This window comes from Gasterosteus aculeatus, chromosome 6 (genome assembly GCF_964276395.1).
Source record: "Gasterosteus aculeatus chromosome 6, fGasAcu3.hap1.1, whole genome shotgun sequence".
NCBI lineage: Eukaryota > Metazoa > Chordata > Actinopteri > Perciformes > Gasterosteidae > Gasterosteus > Gasterosteus aculeatus.
In genome coordinates this window covers 7,692,665-7,714,456 of record NC_135693.1, presented here as the reverse complement: position 1 = coordinate 7,714,456, position 21,792 = coordinate 7,692,665, and the positions used below count along the sequence as shown (strand labels likewise).

At 47.4% G+C, this 21,792-nt stretch overlaps 1 protein-coding gene across 6 annotated transcripts; it reads right to left on the bottom strand.

The window, feature by feature from the left end:
• Window positions 1-263: 263 nt before the first annotated feature.
• LOC120820496 (striatin) lies at window positions 264-21,674 on the bottom strand. Of its 6 annotated transcripts, none has more exons than XM_040178343.2 (17): window positions 21,253-21,674; window positions 12,876-12,979; window positions 10,558-10,631; window positions 8,920-8,998; window positions 8,189-8,359; window positions 7,381-7,516; window positions 7,137-7,299; window positions 6,332-6,442; window positions 4,799-4,948; window positions 4,534-4,670; window positions 3,871-4,046; window positions 3,444-3,491; window positions 3,242-3,363; window positions 2,978-3,145; window positions 2,753-2,893; window positions 2,145-2,333; window positions 264-1,808 (listed from the first exon to the last, which is right to left on the bottom strand). In XM_040178343.2, exons 1-17 carry the CDS (start codon window positions 21,463-21,465, stop codon window positions 1,639-1,641), a joined length of 2,352 nt encoding a protein of 783 aa, XP_040034277.1. In that variant the 5' UTR covers window positions 21,466-21,674; the 3' UTR covers window positions 264-1,638. The 6 variants fall into 6 exon arrangements, with proteins under 6 accessions (XP_040034277.1, XP_040034276.1, XP_077960179.1 ...); XM_040178342.2 differs by having other exon boundaries at window positions 8,920-9,001; window positions 21,253-21,661; XM_078104053.1 differs by lacking the exon at window positions 21,253-21,674 and adding an exon at window positions 13,275-13,317 and having other exon boundaries at window positions 8,920-9,001; window positions 12,876-13,162.
• Window positions 21,675-21,792: the final 118 nt, after the last annotated feature.

Genomic DNA, 21,792 nt, shown 5'->3' with positions numbered 1-21,792 from the left:
ATTTAAAAAACAAAAAGGGAATAAAAGATGCTGCTTCAAACGTCCTGTAACTCAGTGGGGTGTGAGGTTTGTTAAGTATCAAAGCAATCCAGTGACAATCGTGTTCATCTTTAGTACACTGAAAGCAAAAGGCGCTAATAGCCCATTTGTCAAAGTATAAAAATATACACAGGATAAAAGAACAGCGCTCGAGCTGTAACACAGATCAGTAACACCCTGATCGGCACTGATGAGCAGTCAGAGAACCAACATCAGAGACCAGGTAACATTTTACAGCAGGTTTTATTTTGAACATACTTTCATGTACAAACCAGTGACTGAGAAAATGGCTCATTTGAAGCTGAACTCTACACGAACGACATCTTGATTGATTTGTTTCTCACCCCGGAGAGTCTTGTCCTCAGTAAACTGGAACTTGCCAGGACATTTCTCCTGTATGTGTTGGATGGTGAACTTGTTATTTCAAAGTAGTCCCCTAGTATTGAACTACTTTCCTGCTAAACACCGGACTACTGTATACATCTGACCAGGATAAGTCACATTGTAGTCGAGCATATCCGCACAGTTTGGGAAAACTACAAACAGTACAAGCCATTCAAGTCAAACAAGAGCAAACTGGCCAAAAGCAATTAGTTCATCCCAAAATGGACATTTAGAACCAAGTTTGAATTGTAATTATATAACCAAGATGGTTTACTTTGGACACATATGCTTGTTAACTTATTTCTAAAGTGTACAGTTACTTGAATTTAACAAACAGGTATTATATTTAATGGTCTGTATCACTATGCCAGCTTTGCAGTGAAACGCACAAAATTGATTCCCAACCACACTTATCAAAAAGGAGCACTCAAACTCACGCTGCACAGTAAATTAAGACTGAATATATATTTTGTTTATTATAAGCATTTGTAATTTTACATCCAATGTTAAAATCAACAACATTGTCACAACCAGCTCCATTTGTCCACCGTCCACTCCCCCTCTGATCCCCAAAACAAGCTCGTTAAAATAACATTTTCAAGACCTTTTTTAAAGCAAAGGCACATTTGTCAACACGTGTTTTAAAAAGGAAAATAAAGGCAGGCCAGCAAACAGAGTCCGTCAGGGAAGCAGAGGAGAAGAAGTGAGGGGCTTCCACGGCACCGCTGGAACAACACAACACAAAACCTGACTTGGAGTAAAGGGTCCGGACCTGGTTCATCTGAGAGGGAAGGTCCAGGGTCACTGGGGGAGGGGGGGGCAGGAGACCGGCTTGAAACCTAATTTCTCCACAGCACGCTCTTTTAACACTTGTCCTGAGCCTCCTAGCTACGGAGGTTAAGTTTAAGTCCGTCTGGAGGGCGGGTGGGTGGGGGTGTAGATGGGGGGGTGGAGGGGGCGCTGCGGCTGGTCACACCCAGGCCTGCCTGGATGCTAGATGGAGTCCTCTAGACTGGCCTCCCTGCCGACCCTCTGTGCGGAGAGTCACGCCCCCGTTTGAGGCTCGCGGCTACATAGTCTACCAGTCGGGACAGGAAACCAGCGGGCGGTGAGAGGCGGGACTGGAACCATGCCGGACGGTCTTTCCCCTCCCGTGTCTCTGTTGGTCCCTGGTCATGGGGTGAGCGGGGCTGCAGGGAGACGCGCAGCTCCACGTCATACAAACACTTTGGCGAGAGCGTCCGCCCCGGCGCTGGCGATGTAGCATTTGGACGGGTGGAACGCCACGTCGTGGATCGACTCCTCGAACTTCTTTCTGTGGGCCGTGAACTCCTGGATGCAGGTTTTACTATCCAGGTTCCACAGACGGATTGAGCAGTCGTGACCTGCGGAGGACAAAACAAGTTTCTAGTGGTGGAGGGAGGGAGGGAGGAGGGGCAATTCATAAATGTAACTTATTGTGACATCCAAGAAGTTCAACTGTGAGGACGAACCAGTTTATCCTCAAACTGCAAAACTAGTTGGGAAAAATCTTATTTACCTTTTCACTTAAAGTGAGATTTATGTTCAACATGTTCAAAAGTCGTTTGTAGCATTAGTGTTCAGCATTATAATGTATGTAATGTAAAGTGGATTAAGTATTTAAATATATTAAATATTTAGCAGTGACATTGACCTTTACCCACCAATGAACTAATGTATAAAAGGCAAGAGGTACTTACTGCCTGACATGAGATAAAGTCCGTTAGGGTCTACGGCCAAGCTCGTGACAGCATCCAGGTGAGCCACCATGGAGTGAATCAGCTTCCCGCTGGTGTTGTCGAAGAACTTGATGTGTCGGTCCTCCTGTGCGGTGATGGTGATGGGAAGAGTCGGGTGGCTGAGGACCTTATTGATCTGACACGGAGTGCCTGGTGCAAAACAGCAGCAACATTGGACATCATGAACAACAAAAGGTAGAATCAGCAGAAATGTGGTTCTCTCAGTTGTGTGTGTGCATGCGCAGCAGGTAAACAGTCAAGTCATAGTGTGAGCAGCGTGGTTCAACCTCTCCGGAGTCCCAAGCACAGATGGGTGTTGTCACTGATCCCTGCTAGTAATCTTTGTGAATCCGAAAAACCTTGTGGATCAGAGCCAGTCTGCTAATTATTGAATTTCCTACGGCTGCCACTAGATGCTACTCCTGAGCCATATATATATTTACACACATAACATAACAGACTCCACTTCAAGGTCATGACTGAATTTAATAGGTGTTTTTTATTACCATCATAAGGCTGTAAATCAGTAGAACATTTCACTGATTGGTCTAATTGCTGCAATTACTTACCCGGCTCCAAATTGGACTCGAGGCTGAGGACCAGCTGGCGAGTCTCCATGTTGAAGAGGCCAATCTGCCCGTTAGTGAAGGATGTGACCAGGTGGGCTGGTTCACTGCTCACCAGGTCTACCGAGGAGGGAACTCCCAGCTCTTGTGCACAGGAAGATGCATTTGTGTCAGCTAGTCAAGTAAAGCAAATATGAGCGAGAGAAAAATAAGCTCAAAGTCCCCTACTTTGGTCTTCGTTGAATACTGCGAGGGCGGGCGAAGTGGTGTTGGCGTCCCACAGTCGCACGGTGCCGTCTCCCGAGCAGGAGAGGAGGCGCTGGTGCGCGCTGCTGTACACCAAACCCCAGACCGAGTCTGTGTGTCCGCACAGGGCTCCGCGCAGCATCGACGGGTCTGTTGCAGAAAACCCGACACGGTCTCAGTCAGCTAACCGTGACCCCCGTTAGAAAAAAACCCCTCACATTCAACCCAAACGCACGGCGCCGTTACCGTAGGAGTCGTAGGGGTCGATGTTGGGGTTGGGCGTGTTCCAGCACTGTATCGTCCCGTCAACCCCTCCGCTGAAACACTGCTCTCCGGAGCTGCTCATCACCACGCTCAGCACGGCCCCTCTGGGGTTCCATTTAGAGTCATTTAGCAGAACGTCTCCGCTTACGCAGGATCAGTTTGTGTGCAGGTTAATTGGGCTTACCTGTGGGCCCGGAAAGTGTAGATCGGTTCCACATCTAAAGATGTGCTCCTGTGGACAAAAAAAAAATGTTTTTTATTAGTTAACGCACAACACAGCCAGCTGAATGCATGTCGACAATTAGATTTCTAAACAGCAGAAATCCTCCTTCTGTTTCCCCTGTAATACCCTCGCAAGAAAATCACATTACTGCAGACTGTGTGTGGGCTGCAGAAGGCAGTAAAACTGTCTTCCTTATGGGATTGTTGTCCACACAACAGAACTTTTCCCTCTAATGATGCTCACACTGCTGCTGCAGGAACAAAAAGGACAACCAAACACCCAATAAGCCAAACAGGAAGGAATTACATCTAATCAAGACAGTACAGTACATGTATATCCGTTGATTGTACTGGCGTAGTGATCTAACTTGTGTTACAACTTTTCCTACTTTTTGGCAGGCGCCGTCTTTTGCAGGTTCCACATCTTGAGCGTGTGATCCTCTGAAGCGGTGACCAGGACGGGCTCCACAGGGTGAAAGGCCAGAGCCCGAATGCCATCAAAATGGCTCCGTAGTGTGAATTTTGGGTTCCATGTTTTTCTCATGGCATCCTTATTGTTGCCAATCTGAGGGAATGACATGTCATGACATATAATCAGTGGTGCTCAAACGTGCCAAAGCCGCTCCCTTCAGCGCTTAGCGGGTAAGCCAAGTAACACAGAAGTAAAACATAAAACATTCATTGGTAGAAAATGGAGAACAAAGATCAACTATGCAGAAATAGCAAATCTTCTCGCTCATGGTCTCAGTAACTTATGGAGGTCATAGAGACATCTGTATTAAATGTTTCGCAGTTACTTTAACAAAGTATGCCGCAACCCATGCGGTTGTGTTATTACAAAAAAAATATATCTTCCCAAGTTACACTTTCAAAGCAGCTTCCCTGACGCTGCCTTTAAAATAGCTGTTTGACACACGCTGGGCAAGTTCTCAGCATGTGATGTGACTCGGTAGACTTGCCGTGGATTAAAGGGGGGAGGCAGAAATAGTTTCCCCCTCACCGGAGAAATGGCCTTGTGACACTTCTATCTATTCCACCCTTTTCCTACTCACATCGTACGCCAGACTGTCGGCCTCGTTGGCAACGGTGAGTCCAGCAAGCTCCCCGAGGCCCAGCTCGCTCTCCATGGCCTCGTCTGTGCCCATGATGAACGACTTCCCGGAGGTGGGCGGGAAGGTCAGCGCCTCAACTGGGGGGGAAAGAACCCATGAATAAACATATGAACCACTGCTGCGGACACAGTTAGCCAGAGGTGAAGGGAATTCTTTTCTAACACAGCCGATCGCTAAAAATCCGCCGGCGTTTGTGTTTGAGCACCTTCGTCCGGGCGGTTCCCATCGTGCTCGGTGAACCGGGCCGCGTTGGGCCGGGGCTGGGGGGCGGACGGCGGCGGCGGCTGCATGTGGGACAAGTCCTCGGCATCTCTCAAGTTGGCCAGCATGTCCTGCAGCTTGGACCGGTTCGGCCCTGTTCAACGAGTCGGGTCGACAGAGTTAGCGAGCTGACGCGGTGATGGAGAGCGGAGAGAAATCAAAGAGCCAAAAGCATTTCATTCAAAAGCTGCGAGTACAAGCTAAAAAAGGAAATATGGGGGGGAAAAGCAGCACTGAAAGGGAAGAAAATTAATTCATAAATTATGTAAAAGAGGAGAAAAGAAAGTCCTTGTTAGATGAATCAAAGAAGTAGGAAAGATGTGTGGGCTGTATGGAAAAGAGTATTATCATATACAGCTTAGTTAGTCTGAGTCCAGGAGAAGCATTTACGGAACCACGTGTGGATATCAATTTAATAATCAAACATTTAATACAAGCGGGAACTTTTGTGCAAATAGTAGCACAGCATTGGCTCAAACGCCCCTTAATTACATTACATTACAGGTCATTTAGCAGACGCTTTTATCCAAAGCGACGTACATTACACTTTTAACTCATGGCTTTTTCACATTTTTGCCCAGGGAGCAATTAGGGGGTTAGGTGTCTTGCTCAGGGACCCTTCGACATGGAACATGGGGCAGCCTCGAATCGAACCACCAACCTTGTGCTTCCCAGCACACCTTCTCTAACCCCTGCGCCACGACGACCCCAACCCTGACAAGACCTGTATAAAAAACCTCCTCCACACATCTACGACGCATCCGACAGAGCGCAGATAAGCTGGAATAGACCTCAACTTAAACCAGAGGAGGAGAGAGCCGTGTTTAAAAAAAAACGTAGTTGCCCCTAAACGAACCAGAAGGCGAGTTCTCACGATTCAAACCGCGGTGAAAGGCAGCGTCTGAAGCGGACCGGTGCTCTGAGAGCTGCAGTATTCAGCGGAGTCGCTTCAGTGAGTCACTGGAAAACTTGATTGATATTTGATATGAATTTACCGGCAGCCAAATTCTGTAGAATCAACACGGCCGACAGATGAGGATGTAGACGGTGGTGATGGGGATGTTGTGACCGGCGAAGAGAGAACGAGACAAACTCTCTCACTAATCTCTGCTAGCAGACAGCATGGACAAGATGACGTGTGTATGAAACGAAACATTAAAACGGGACTGAAAAACATGCACCAGCCATTACGGTTTGTTTCAGTGGGAAAATAAAAGGCGACAGATTTTGAAGGAACAGTCGTACATTCACCAGAAGACAAAGGAGACATTCAGTATGGAGGGACGGACAAAAGAACAGAGCCAATGCCTATGAAGAAGACACAATAAGGAGCAGCTGAAGGAGATGAAGAAGAAGAAAGGAAGAAAAAGCCAAAACGTTTTGGTTTTTAGTTTGAGGCTTTTTGGCTGAACTCAGGAAAGTGAGGCTCTACAGAGAGAGGAGCAGGAGGGAGGCAGCGACGCCCGACGGGACTTACTCTTCACCCCCTTTTTCCCCTTGCGCTCCTTTCTGTACTGCTCCTTGAGTTTGGTTATCATGCCCGGGTCCACCTCCCAGGCCTCAGAAATGGGACCTTGCTCGTCCTTCTCTACACAGGGGGAACAAAACCAGGCCGAGAGGCTGTTGAGAAACTGCCCGAGAGGCCCGGCGGGCGAGACGAGATGCACAGACCTCGTCCCATTAAGTCTTTAGAAGCCCCCAGTAGAGTAGTGGGCTTCAGGACTGGAGATGAGGATCTTTTGGTTTAGCAGGCCATTAGAACAATATCATTTGATCGTCTTATTTCTTCATAACTGGGAGAAGTGAAGGTGGTGGGAGGGAAGCTAATTACTTAATTTAAACATCATAAAATCCTGACAGTTGAAATCAAATTGTTATATACACATGACTCAAATACAAAAGAAACCTCTGCGTCTAAGAATGAGCGAGACTCAGAAGGGGATTGTGTTGATTTGAGTGGAAGAGACATTGTGGTCACAGGCAGGCTATGGGAACGCCCAGTGGGAGAGATCACAAGCTATGGGTTAGAACACGGAAACATCCAAACATCATGACCACAGCGTGATGAATGAATGATGAGCCCTGCATGAACACTGAAAGAAGACTACAAGGACAAACGGCATAACTTCAGCACCTCTGAAGGTTGTGGAAATTTGTAGATTAAAGAGAAACAAGCGCGTCATCACGCGCGAGAGAACAACTAAAACAACGTACATGCGATATGTAGCGTTTGCATGTCGACCGGCGGGGCTTTTCTTGCCCTCCGCGCCCTGCTCACTCACCCCAGTCTGTGCCGTCCCCGTTGCCCCTGGACTCCGGCGAGGTGTCCATCTCGTCAGGACTGGACAGGAAGTCAAAGCCCTTCAGGGCCTCCTCCGTGTCGGGGTCTTCACTGGTGTCCATACTGGCCGGCGTTGACGAAGACGTGGGTTTCTTCCTCAGGATCTGCAGGACATATTGAGGACTGTTATTAAGAGCGCAGAGACGAGCTCGATATAACTGAGCGAGTGCAGACTTTGCTCTTACCGTTCTGGATTCCACGTTAGACCGGTCTCTCCCGTCGCTGTCCTCGTCATCGTCTTCGTCGCTGAAATCAGCTGCTGCATTCTCAATGAACTTGAAGGCTTCCAGCACAGCGCTGCTGTCAGAGAGCTCGGCTTTCCTGCGAAGTAGCAATCGAGGAAAGATGGTCAGGAGAGTTCATGAGGATTTAGGAAAGGAAAACGTGTTTAGGGAACCCGACTCGTACGTGGTTCTGATGCGACGGGAGACGCGTGTCAGTGACGACGCCGAAACTACGGCTTCTGCAAAGATGGACTGCAAATAAGTGTGTCTTGGATGCCTTTGTCTATGTGTTGTTACAGTGCTGTGTCATGCGCAGCGATAGACAACCAGGTTCAAAGTGTTACTTTATTAACAATATAAATGAGTTACGCCAACGCCGCAGTGGTCTTTTCCCAACTAACCATGAATTCTCCTAACCAGCTACCCTCGACCCCATGACATTTTCCACACAGGTCAAGGAATAGTCCCGGGGAGGATTTTCTTTGATCTTTTCGAATCCAGCTTTAATCTTAATATCGTCAAGCTACAAGTGACGTTTTTGTGGCCGGTAGAAACGTCTATAACTGCAGGTCTGCGGGGCTTTCCGGCTGTGCAGGCCGATGATGTCGGATTTGCCCGTTATTATGAATCCTTCTGCATTTCTTGGCAAGACGTGTCCTCTGTAGCCTTCAAACTCACCAGTATTCTCTTGGGGGTGGGGGGGGGGTCGTAACTGCACTGGATTCAGAGATTCGGCAGTTAATAAGAGGCATTAAAGGGGAATACTTACCCTCTGGTGCCCAAGGCCTTTGTTGATGCGTCTGTCCCATTGACCAGCGGCTCAGCACTGGTCCGTTCTCCTGCCTTTCCGCCTCCGTCCCCGGCTAGTCCTAGCAGTGCTCGGACCCGCTGGGACTTTACATCTAAGATGGTGTCTGTGTAGCCCACCTCCTGCAGGTACCTGGGAAAAAGTCATCGACTCATACATCGTTGCAAACGGACTAATCCAACTTTAAAAGTGTAACTTGTAGTGTGAGGAATACATTTATGCATGTACAGTATCGTGTGGCAGGGAGGAAGTATGGATGAGACGCTGCAGACAAGTCTTTGTAATTCTGCAAAGGGCCGTTAAATAAACTCTTCTAAGTTCATTTCCTACAACGACTTGATTAGAGAGAAAAGAAGTCCAGTGCAGGTTACTGGAAAGAGTGCCGTGTCCTCTGGCTTTGGCTCTGCCCAGGCAAGGAGAGCTACTCATCAAACATTACACCTACTCTCGTGGGGAAAGCAGAATAAGCTCGAGCAAATTGATCGCGGCGACGGTCTAAAAGTCCTACACATTGTTGAACTGTCCCTCGACACTAAGCCCACAATAAATTGGAAGCCTGCTTCAAAGCGCAAAGTTGAGCTCTGCGGCCCCACAGAGTTTTCATGTGAGGTGAAAGGTCACTAGGACTCTCGTGTCAGTCGACTGCCGTGCTGTGATTTCGGTCACCGGAGGGTCCCACAGCGTGCACCTACTGTCTGAGGAGCTGGCGCCCTTGTTTCCAGGAGAGCTGGTTGTTGAGCGATCCAGTAGACTCGTTCTCGTTGGCCTCGTCTGCTGGAGGAGGAGGACACGAATCAGAGCGCCGCAAACACGACCGTCACAGCATCTCGACAACTACGCACACCTAAGAGCTTAGTTCCTTTCTGCAAGGATATTAGAGTTAAATGGAAGATGGTTTTGCGACTCTTTAAATTTTGCCGTTGAAAAGACATTTTATGGCACAAACGAACAAACAAAAAAGAAGTTAAACAGCTGTGACCCCTCTTTGCTCATGTTTGTATTTGGACACAAGTTAGTCAGTCTCAATATTGACATCAGTGTGTACTCATTACCCTGTTAAACGGTGTACACCACAGCAGTGAAGAGAGGAGATTTAAAAACGCACTAGCAAGGGAATTATAAAAACAGCACATCCGATACTTAATGACGCATACAGACATCCTCAAAATGGCGGAGCTCTTCTCCAACTACTTGCCATGAGAAAAGCCCCAAAACGTGTGTGTCTGTGCCCGCTGGAATCACAACAACACACAACGTGTGTGATGGCGGTCAAAGCCCACAGAGATATCAAACGTCGGCACTTCACTCGAGTGTCAGTTGGGATTTTTGCAAACGGGCAGAGAGACGTGTTAATGTGATTTTGATGGTGTGTGTGTGTGTGTGTGTGTGTGTGTGTGAGAGAGGAGGTTGATTTGACTGAGCAGAGGGACGGCGCTTCCTCAAAAAGTGGGTCATGCCTAATTCAGGAGATTGAGGAGCGGGAAGGTGCACCATCATACAAAACCACACCTCCCGCTCCTCTTCTCCCCGTCTCCCCCTAACGCCCCCCCCCACCCTCCTCACCTCCATCAACACTTCAAGGGCTCAGGTTCTTTGAACAGCCCTCATGAATAGAGATGAGAAGGGGAAATGTCGCAATCTGACTTAATGATGGCAGAGGACCCCAACATGGGCCAATCAAAGTACATAATATAAGAGGGAGAAGGCGGTGAACGGACAACGCAGCTCTGTGAGGGAGGTGGTCAGCACTAAAGAGAGCGAACAACGTTTAGGGTGTTTAACATTTAAGGGGGTGAAGTAGTTAGAACTAAATTTACGTAGACCCCCGTGCACTTTTCTTACTCGCGTCTGTGCGTTTAGCCATGCAGGAGTTGGTATGAAGATAACATACTATCTCATAACGTCCGTTGAGTAGCTGTCCTGGAGCTCGTATGGGATTTCTCATTTGTGGTGACATTGCTTTCTGGTTCACCACTAGATCGCACAGCCTGAGCCGCTTGCAGTTACCCATTAACTTGCAAACAAACCTCAACTATTTGATGCCCGAAGGCAAGTGAAATAATGTTTTAGGAATATTTATATTGTGGACCTTTGAGATTTAAGTGATAATACGACTGTACTCTACAGTCAATCTGTGATACACCTGTAGTACAACTGCAACAACAACTGCATTCAGGAAACGGCACAGAGGGGAGCGCTATTGTGGCAAACAAGATTCAACATGAATGCAGCCTTCACACATGTGAGTCTTGTCACTTGAGGTATGTGAACACAACAGTCAGTGATTTAGTGTGAGGGGGGAGGAGCCTGTTTGAGCACGGTGGACTTACCGGACTCGTAGCTCGGAGGCTTCATGTCGCCCTGATTCAGCTCGGTCCCATATTTTAACTTGTGGTACTTTGCTCTGGAAAGAGAAAAAAATTAATTATTAGGCAGATAAAAAAAAAAAAATGTGTGAGAAGGTATTTATAAAAAAATGCATCTGCATTAGCTTTGAAAACCCTCACAACAACAACAATACGGAAAATAAACTGAGCGGCAGCTAAAGGTTTTCATTATCGATTTATCGCTAAGAGTAAATATTGTAAATTGTATTATGAGTTATTATATTAGTCAATAACAAAAAATAACAAATAGCATCACATCGCAACTATTCCTTTGAAAGTTGATGCTCTAAAAAAGGATATTTATCTACAAAACAAATAGAAAATGGCCAACCTGAACGAGAAAAAAAAGCAGTAACACTGATATTTCTTTGAAGGAGATTCACTTGCAGCTTTTAGTTCACACACCCCCGCGCCCCCACCACACTGCTCCGGCTGTGATCCAGAGGAAACAACCCCCATCCAAATCAAATTCATTTTAAATTGGGCACATCCTACATTCAGAAAGCCTTTTCGGATATTGCTTTCAGATACCCTCGGAGACATGACCTGTTGCTTAGCAACCGGGGAAAGTGGTAGTAATTCTGCGATAAGCGTCGCTCCCCAGGCAGAGACAGCAGTGACTTCACTGGAGAAAAGTAGATAAATATACACCACAAAAACATTCAAAGACCAATTCCGTACCTGCCAACCAAATGATGACATTTTGACACCCTGGCGGAGCACAAGGTGTCAAAATGAAACTAACCCTTGGGCAGTCTGGAGGAGCGACGGAGCAAGAAAACACTTTGACCCCCATCTGTCTCAGTTGTGATAAAAAGGGCTCAACATTTCCCAGTTGAAATGAATACGTCTGCCAACGACAGTTTCATGTGTTACCCATCGCACTTTTCACTTTTCCGCTCGCGTCCTCACCCAGCAGAGACTTTGCACATTCACAGCTCAAAACCGGAGTCACAAAGCAGCGAAGAGCCTCCTCCTCTTCAGAGGGACACTCGTAAGCGGAGATGACACATGCAAGGGAATGGCCAACATCTACAGGGTGCACCAATAATTATTTAATATTTTAATCTTTCCCAGTCGGGGGAAATGGTTCAGAAAACAAAGAGCTGGAAGTCAGTTACAAGCCCCTAAACTAAAAGCTTGATGTAATACTGGTTATAAAATAATAACAATAATAATTGTTTTGAATAACAAAAGTAGGACACTCAAAGAAACTCCTGTTTCCAGGATAATTAAAATGCTTTAGCTTTTGAATATGGTTCTAATAAATGTGTGCACTTGGTTCCTCGCGAAGATCTCAACAGAGACGTGAGAGAGCGAGACTGTAAAGTGCGCGCGCACACGCACACACACACACTACCCCAGGTAAAAGATTAACCAGGATGTCGGTCTCTTAAATTGTGATGAAAGTTTAGGACAATTGTAATCAATTGTATTTTCTGCCTTCTTACGTTTTGTGAGCGGTTGTGACATTCTACGTCACCAAAACGCATTGAGCTGACTGAAGTCCGTCCGGTCGGAAACACTCTTCATTAACATCAACTTTACACACATCCAAAATCCGCAAAGGGCAATTTCTTCTCGTTCTGCTGCTTCAGAGTTGGAATGACAGACCCGGTGGCTTAACGTTGCATTAACAGAGACCACACCTCCGTGACAGGGGGGGCAGCCATGCGTCAAGGAGGAACGAAGAAAAGCAAAGGGCATCACCACAGCCACCGAGGGGACCTTTTGTGCCACGTTGACGGACTAATGCACACGAGGAGGAGAACAGTCTCTTTCTTCTGGCTTACTGGTGAAGAAAAGCTGCGACGGGGACCTCGTCTCAAGAGTGGTGAGAGAATTCCTCCTCACCCCCCTCCGGCCCCCCATCCCCGAGTCATCAGCATCCGACAGCAAACCAAGCTTTCATGCCAACACACGCTCCTGTCCGGAGACATCAGCCGGGACTCAGGCAGTCTGGGCGAGGAGGGACCGACTCTCTCTGTCACTTGCCCTCGCACAGATAATATTAACAACAGGGAAGCTGGAAAATGTTTGAAAACTGGAGCAAACAGGGAAAAAAAAGTAGACGTGCAGTAGGTCACGTTTGGGTGCAGCAGATGTTGATTTGACGTTTCACACGGTTCTCATTCTCCATATTTCTTCAGAAGCAGGAACCTATATTTAGGAGCGGGAAAAACACGGAAACACCGCGGTTGTAGCTCGTGGCCGAGGCGTCTGTGCGTATTGTGGGCGGGCACAGGCGGCGAAGAACTCACCTCTCCTGCTTCAGGGCGTATTCCAGCATTTTGATCCTCCTCACGAGGTCTTTCTTCAAGTTCTCCTGGCCTTTCCTCTCCCCCTGCAGGAAGGCGATCTGGGCCTGAAAACACAGAAATAGGCCGGTCAGGTCACATCCTAAAGTAGTACGCGATTTTAAGTAGTGGCTTTTATTAATAGAGACAACTTCCTGGTGTGTTTTTGGCATCTTGGAAATGGAACAAAGCCTGGACTTCAAACACAACCTGCGCGAGGCAGCATCTGAGGAGGACTACTTCTGTCGAGACTGAAATAGGACGATGTCAAATCAATATGCGTGGAATGATGGGGAATAAAAGCCAATCTGTATCTCCTATTTTAAGCTAACCTACTCCCTCTCCACACACACACACACCTACCTACACACCCTCCTCTGAACTCCCTTCCCTCTGTACACCACCCGTCTCTTTTCAGTAACAGGCAGCAGCTGCTGACCCACATCGTTCTGAGTCAGCACTGCATTACGTTGCTGGGCTGCGCGCACACACACACACACACGCGGACGCACGCACGCAATGAGAATTGTAGAGGCATGCTCACACTGAGGCATGCGGTGCAGCAGATCAAGCCAAACTATCTTGTGTCACTATTGACCGTGGGAATCGTTGACAATTTCCATATTCAATTTGGTTGTTATTCTTGGTGTCTGTGATTTGATTTAGAATCAATATCGGTTTTCAAGTCTCTATTCAGAAAAAGAAGGCAGTATATATTTTGGACTTTCCTCCAGCGCACTGTGGGCCAAAGTGTTGCCCCCTCAGCTACGGATGTTATTAAAATGAAAGTCAAGCAAACTAGTCCTGAGAAAAAAGAAGATTAAAACGCTCAGTTTTAAGCTTTTGTTTTTTATTTACGCTGACCACCATTCATATTTTTGTGGAAATAGAGATAGGGGTGTCGCTGTTAACGTTAAACCGGCTGTGCAGAGCTTTTAAAATGAAAATGACTTTTGGGGCAAATAAACTCAATCAGTAGCAGGCTGGGTAAATCAGTGTCAGCTTGAATAAAGTCACTGCAGCGTTTATTAATGTCCTTCAGTTCTTTCAAATGTCTAATGCAGTTTTCTAGAAATTGGATTTCCTTGGTATAGAATAATTATTTGTGTAACTTAAACAAAATAAAAAAACAAACCATGTAGTAGACAAGAGTGTTTGTAATTATGATTTAATTTGGTTGAAAATATATAATCACAATATGTTAAGTAACGAAGTTGCACAATACTGAAAAACAACAAATTAAAGTTGTATTCTTCTAAAAGCTTTGTATTTCTTCTACAGTGCATTGAATTATTGTGAGGTTGTCTTGCAATGTACTGTACAGGGTTTGTAAAGCATCTGTCCATAAAGTATGTCCAGTATTTTCGGGGTCACAGTGAGATGAAGACAAAAGGCTGCCGAACTAAAGTCTGCGCTGTCTGCAGAAAGGAGGACGAAAGCTCTGTTGTTTCGCCACCTCATCAGAATTGCACTCTGCTCGAGAGTCCATGTCAGTTATCGACCGCCAGCAACACAACGAGAATGTAAGCGCCACTCTGTAGTTCGGAGGAGAACATATAATTAGAATGCAATGGTAAAAGTAAATTTTTATATTAAACTAAACTGGAACTGAGAAAGCACAGTAGAGCGCTGCATCACAGTGGCAGATCCAGTGTACACAAGGGTGAAGAAAAGTCCCAAACGAGCTTTCCCCGGTCTATAAATGCCAGTAAAATATTCAAAATCTTCTTTTGGGAAGGATTCAAAACACTTGAACTTCTTAAATGGGAACGAATCCCTGCATGTCACTCCGCATGCAGAGGATGGTGCGAGTTTGAGTGGGCCGGATCACAGCTTCACACGCAGAGCAAGTAGCGCCGGTTCTGCCCGCAGTGATGAGTCACGACAGAGCTTCCAATCTGCCTCGTATTAACAGCTCGTTGCCGTCCAGAGTTCCCCGCAGAGAGACGCATTACCACCGGCCTGCCGCGGCGCTCTCGGGATTCAGGCGGCGGGTTCTCGCCTTGACGTCGTAAACGGCCACGGGTTAAGCCGGCACCGGTCACGTGCCAGCGGCCTGCATGTAGATGCCAAAACGTCGATGCTCTCGAGAGGCGGATCAGCACGCACATCGCTCCACGCCCGCGAGGCCTCGGGTTTCTTCTCTACTCCCCGCCTTGTTTTATGCGCATCCCCCCCACTCAGACGGATCTATACTAACGCATTAGAGATTGATGTTAATGCACTTTAAGTCAAACCTTCTGCAGCGGGTATCATTCAGCATCGAAACAGACAGCAAGAAGTGAGGTCGCTCCCAAAAAACAAACAAAGAAAAGGTTCAAACGTCCACAAAGAGGTCTCTGGTTTTATTTGTAGGCTAAGTTACAGTATCGTGCAGGAGCAGGTCAGGCAACCCATTGTAAATAAAAGCCCCAGTAGCAGAGTAGAATGAGTATTCCAACCAAACTAGTCATTTGTGGTTGGGATAAAGAGAGGTTTTCAGAGAGGGCAGATAAAGAGATCAACAACTTGCTGATATCCAAAAAAAGGCAGACTCCACTTCATTTCACTTTGTGTTGTTTTTTGGAGGCCGGGCGAGGAGGCACAGGGGCACAGATGAGATATGAGGAAAGTATTGCATATGGAAAATGATCACTGTGGATGGGGCCGGAGTGCGTGGCTCCTAAAATAACCAGCTCGAAAAGGGAATCCAACCCAAATATCAGTGCGGACCTCATCACAGGCACCCGGGCTGGAGAAGCTATTGACCGTCTCAAGATTTCTCCTATGTCAACTGTCAGGCCCACAGCAACAAAGCCCCACCTCTAACACGCCTTGTTAATTGTGACGCACTCACTTCATGGCGTCAGAGACAGACAGAGAAAAGGACACGGACCGGTCTCACGGGGAATGAAGCCCGCAAACCTGCCATCAGCGACGGAACGAGGGGCCGCTCACTTCCTCTTCAGCGCGAATCGCCGCGTGGCGACAGAGAAGAGAGCGGCTCTGTGGATCTCTCCTCCATCCGACATTAACCCTCGGGAGGAATGCAGCAGAGTCGAGAGAGACACACACAGGAAGCGTTTAATTCCCAGTCTCACACTGGCTGCATTATTGGGCGGAGTGGATAAGGGCTCCTCAGTGCGTCTGAGGGAGAGACGGGGAGGACGAGGCATCCATCCAGAGCGCCGAGCTATTCAGTGACCGGCAGAAAAGGAGGCAGAGGGGAGGGAAATAGGAGCCAGACACACCAGGCCGGAGGCCTGGTAAGGCTGAGGTTAGACACTCGCAATGGGGGTATGAGGCCATTGAACTTATCGTGGATACAATCAAAGACTTCTCTCAGCTCAAGCAAATATTTAGCATTTGTCTAGTTTGTCAATGTGGAAGGGCTGCAAATGAAAGCTTCCAACGTGTAGCTTCATTGAGCACACGTCGCACAACGGATTACACAAACAGCAGGAAGAAAGAAGAAAACCATTCCACCAAATCCTGCACCTTCTTTCAACTCAATTTTCAGTCAATAAATGTATGATGATTATAAATGATCCCCCTCCCCTCCTCCGTTATAATGAGATTTGAGGATTCCAGACACGTTCTACGTCATCGACAAAGACATCTTTAATACAATGAGGCGATTTAATCCAGACAGTGATTACTGGGAAAAATCCATCTCAGTGGCAGGACTGAGCTCAGTCCACATTTGAAGAAGGGTCATACAACCTCAGGGCGCACACACGCACACGCACGCACACACGCACGCACACGGCTGTGAATCCCACATGCTGAATGCAAACAACCCTTGTTGCAGTGAACATCAGATTTAGCCTCCCAGTCACTGCAAACCAATGAGCACCGTGACCCGACGACCGGCCAAGTGAACATTCCTCACATTCCATCACACCAGCAGCAACGAGGGGAAAAACTGAGGCAAGACGGCGGTGCTTTGGATCCCTCTGACGTGGCCCCAGCGGCGGGTTTTCTGCTCGGATCAACAGAACGTGTCCGTGGCCAAAACAGCTCTATTCGAGTGGTTGAGAAAGTTTAATGTTTAAAAAGAAACCGCACAACAAAATTGGCAAAACAACAACAACAAAACAACAACCTTTGTCAAGCCACTGATAAATATGAACGGAGTCTCAAAGAACCTAACCGGGAGTCAGAGAATCACAGGGACACGTATTCGTTATTCTCATCTCATCACGAGGTCCCGCTTGAGCTTCGCTTAACGCTTCGCCGTCACCGCTGCCTCGCAGGGGGGTGCAAACAAAAGGCAGTACAAGAGTGCTGCATCCCGTGTAGCTGCATTAATATTAGATCAGGCCCAGAGCGCAAGTGCACGCGCTCACATACGGTGTATGCGGGCAAGGAGCGAAATCTTTCGACATCAGCGTTTTCTCTGAGAAGCGGCTCGTGTGTCCGAGTTCCCCGCAGAGCCACGAGGAAGAAAACAACATTTACAGCAGCGTCTGGAGAGTGAAGATGTGCCGCACAGCAAAGGCGGAGAGAAAAGGGGAGAGAACAATTTAACATTTCGTCCAATCATCAGAAGCAACGTGCATCGGAATAGTTTCCATTTTATGTTGAAAATCAAAAAGGCACATACATAAAATCTGTGAGTAGACGTGGATGCATCCATAGTATGAAAAGAATATACCTGTTACTTCAGAGGCAAAACACTGTTGTGTCATTAAAATGTAGGAAAACAACAACAATATCAGCCCCGTTGAGATGTAATTTGATCGGCTGAGAACACAATTTACAACTTAGTTGGACGGGCAACCTCGAGTTGGGGGATATGGGGAGGGGGGCGCCACAGAATACGACACAAAAATGCTTAAAAAAAACGACTCGCTACGGTGAATATTTGATGTGTACTACAACGACGGCCTACGTGGGGCTTCCGGGGAGCACCAGCGCGGTGAGAGAACACAGATGCTTCTTTGGGAGGTCCGGGAAGTCTTGTTGTTGTGCGAGAAAGATACGTGAGCTTAAAGAAGAATCCGCGGTCGACTTTGGAGAAGAACAACATGGAGAAGATGGGTGTGCACTCGGTAAGGAAGCGTGTACTTATTTTGTACCACCCCACTCGGAGGGCGAGCGAAAATAACTGCAGCTCGGAGGGGCGGACATGGTATCGACGGTGACACCCACTTCTGAGTTTTGGAATGCCGCGGTACGAGCATGTGAGTGAGTGTGTGTGTGTGTGTGTGTGTGTGTGTGTGTTTGTGTGCCGTTGAGCAAAGTACGCCTCAGGCTTAGTCAGTAGCAAAAGAGTAAACATGAGATCAGGGCAATAAATCATCCAACGGAGGGAGGATGATTCTAGGCTGTAGTCCTCACAACCTGATGACAAGAAACAGGACAACATGTCCCATCACAATCTCGCTCATGTACAAAGCCTTTCTCTCTCTCTCTCTCTCTCTCTCTCTCTCTCTGGAGAAGATAAGTGGGTGTGCGTTTTTTGGGCCACCGCACACCCCCCCGAGTCACCTTCAGCCTTCTCCTGGTGTCAAGTTCCGGCTGCTGACGGATGCTCCTGGCACAGAGACGTCGCATGGAGCAGGGATTTCCCCTCAACTGGAGTGCTGATGAAGCACCGCCTATCCCGTCCGGGGCGTAACTCGACTCAACCTCATCTGGCCTGGACAGGATCTGTGCTAATCAGCCACAATTAAATCAGTGTATGCTACCGTTCAAAAGCTTGTTACCTTTCTTTCTTTCAACCATGGTAGAGATAGAGATTTTAAAAAAAACACTAGAACTCGGACACCAGATGTATTGTTTATAGTTAAAATAGCTTTGGCGTAAAAGGATTTAAAAATCCATTTAGTCGACGTTATACAATATTGTCAACAATAGTGTTGCAAGACCGGCGGACCACAAAATGAGTCTAATTATATTTTTGCTTTCTAGTTAAAAAAAAAAAAAGCATAAGTAATCTTGATATTATTCTACGGTGTAATTGGGCCTCAAATAGTCTCTGTGGTAATCTTTGGTTTGCGTCCTCTGCAGGCTACTCGGCGGTTCAATTGAAGAGGTTTGACCTATGATTCATCAGCATGTTCATCTGATGGTGCTGATCCTGGAATCTATTCCCATCTTGAAGAAAGAATGAATTGATAAACCTGACAATTATTAGTTGCATCTGTAGTGGTTTTCATTACCATGATAACATACCAGAGACTGACTGGGATCATAAACTATATCACTTGCTATACGCAAATCAGCCTGATCAATCTATTGATTATCAATGATCACTCAATTAGAGTTTAATCATGAATGACAGCAGCCGTATACATTTAGACATAGACGTTAAACACTTACAGTAGAGCTAAAACTAACAATTACCTTCATTTTTAACTTGATTCATTCACTAGTTGGATGAAATTTCATTTAGTTGGGCGGCTCGGAGCGTGACCCAACAGGCCTGATGGACGACATTCCTACAAGCTTTGAGCCTTCCTCCCCAGCAGCGACGAGAGACACCGCTTCCACTGTCTCCCACTCAATGTCCATTTGACCGACAACCACAACAGCGTCCTGGGAGGAGACTATTCGGTGGGCTGGGAAACCGCTTCATGTACATTCTTAATGGTCTCAACTCTGAAACCTGGTAAGGAGCCTTTTCTTCTAACGTGCAAGATAACATGTCGGCTTGGATTTCCGTGATCAAAACACAAGTGTGTGGACGCGATGACGAGCAGAAGGATGACGCGGACCAAACAGGAACACACGGCACAGTGGACGCTGCTCCATTGAGGCTCCATGCCCACTACGACTTTTCAATATTCAAACGAGTATTCAGGTTCAGCCAAATGACTTTGTAGCTCTTCTTCCTCCCTGAGGTCCCTTCACGGAAGATGAATCCAGCGAGACCTTTTATGGGTTAAAGTACGGTGTTTGTTTGCAATATGGAGACAAACACTCAAGGACACAACAAGGTTACATAAGTGAACTGCCTAAATAAAGAATGAATTCGGACAGATATTGTGTCAAAAAGGACGGTCTACAGAATACCGAACTCTATGAGGTGCAACAGGAACAAGAACTCAAATTGAGCGCCCCCGCCGTTTTGCCGCCACAAACAAACCACCCAATAAACCATTTAGCAACCTCACTGTGCTTTGCCGCAGTTGCTGCTGCTGCTGCTTGGCTCAAAAGCTTGCCTCACGGCAGCAGACAGGAAGCGTGATACGCGGGCCGGATGAGTCAATCCCCTGATACACTAGGCAGGGTGTACGTCACCAACCTCAAAACAAAACAGTGTCTCCCCCCCCGCCCCCCTCCCCTGTCTCTTTGTTAGTTTTGGTCAGTCTGCCGGCTGCCAGACCCCCCAAAAAAAGTCAGTGTTGGCTCTTGTCTGTGTTCAAACAGTTACGGCTCCATCACAAGTGGGTCCAAACAAGGGAAAGGAAAATAACAAACGATGGGCAGGGAGGCCGATAACGAGACAGTAATAATTCCCGTCAAGGCCTTCTCAAATGCTGGAGAGGAATGGTGTGTGCCCATTGTGGATAGTCCCAAAAAAACATAAAAGTTAATTTGTAGCAAATGTTTCTATCTATGTGAGGACGACCGTTACAGCGCTATACGAGGTACAATCGCACAGGGAAAAAAGAAGCGCAGTTGAACAGGAAAACACCAGAACAACTCAATAATTCACTTCCAATTTGGGTATTTGCAAGACCCGTTTCTTCAAGTTAAAGCAAACTAATCACAAGGCTCGTTTGTTTGAAAAGGCGCCGGGGCTTCTGTCGGAGTTACACGAGCCAGTATTTCACATTTCCCCTCGACCGAGGCAGCATCAAGACAGACGCTTACGATCGGATCCAACCACAAGACACGAAGCGAGTGTGTGAGTGTGTGTGTGTGTGTGTGTGTGTGTGTGTGTGTGTGTCCGCACGGACTACTAACGTAGCCTTTTCCCACACATCCCCCCTTTAAGCTTAACGGTAAGCTGCAATGAAAACCAAAGGCGGGTGAAATACGTTTAGCTTTTGTTGTTGTTTTTAACACAACGTTGTTATCATTTACGTCACACGTTCATGAAGGACTGTTGGTGATACACAACAGGCTGTTTCCTACAGGCCAAACGTTACTCTACCGCCTGTCCTCCTGCTCCTAAAGGAAGAAAGCAAGTGGTGGTTTCAGTCACAGTCAAGACGTCGCTAACAGTCGTGCAGAGAGCGGGGCGGGGGGGGGCGCTGCAGCTCCTTTAGCTGCTATGCTAAAGCTAACGAGCTAGCCTAGCAACCAATCAAACTGACACTCTACGCGATTTACCAGAAGGACGAGGCTCCACGCTGCGGTACCGCCACTGGTGTGTGACCGTGTGTGCCCGAAATGTGTCGGTTCTCACCTGTAATTCGGCCCGTTCCACGTCCCATTGTGCTCTCTCTACTTCGAAGCGGGCCCATTCGTGCTGCAGGAAGTGCAAGATCCCCGGGATACTGTACTGCGCTCTAGCCGCCTCCCCGGCGTCGCCGTCGGGCAGCGGTCCTTTCCCCCCGCCGGGCAAAACGGAGTTGTTGTTGTTGTTGAAGAACACGCCGGGCCCCGCCTGTTCGTCCATGGCCGGGCTCGGTGCAAAGGTCTATCCGTCGTCTCGCTGATTTGAGGTGCTCGATGTCAACGGAAGGGCAAAAGCCTATCGCCTGCGCTCCGTCTCCTCGGCTCAAGGGAATGAACTCGCTCTCTGACAGCTAGCTGTCATAGTATGACGTCAGTCACAACGGCCACGCCCACAGCGTGTTGGATCGGGACGCTCGATTTACTTACCCGGAGTCCCCGAAGCAACAGTCTCAATATGATGATTAACCCATTTTAAATTCTAAAATGTAAAATCACAGACCCCGCATCACAATGTACTCCAAGAACATCAAATACAGGCATCAGCACA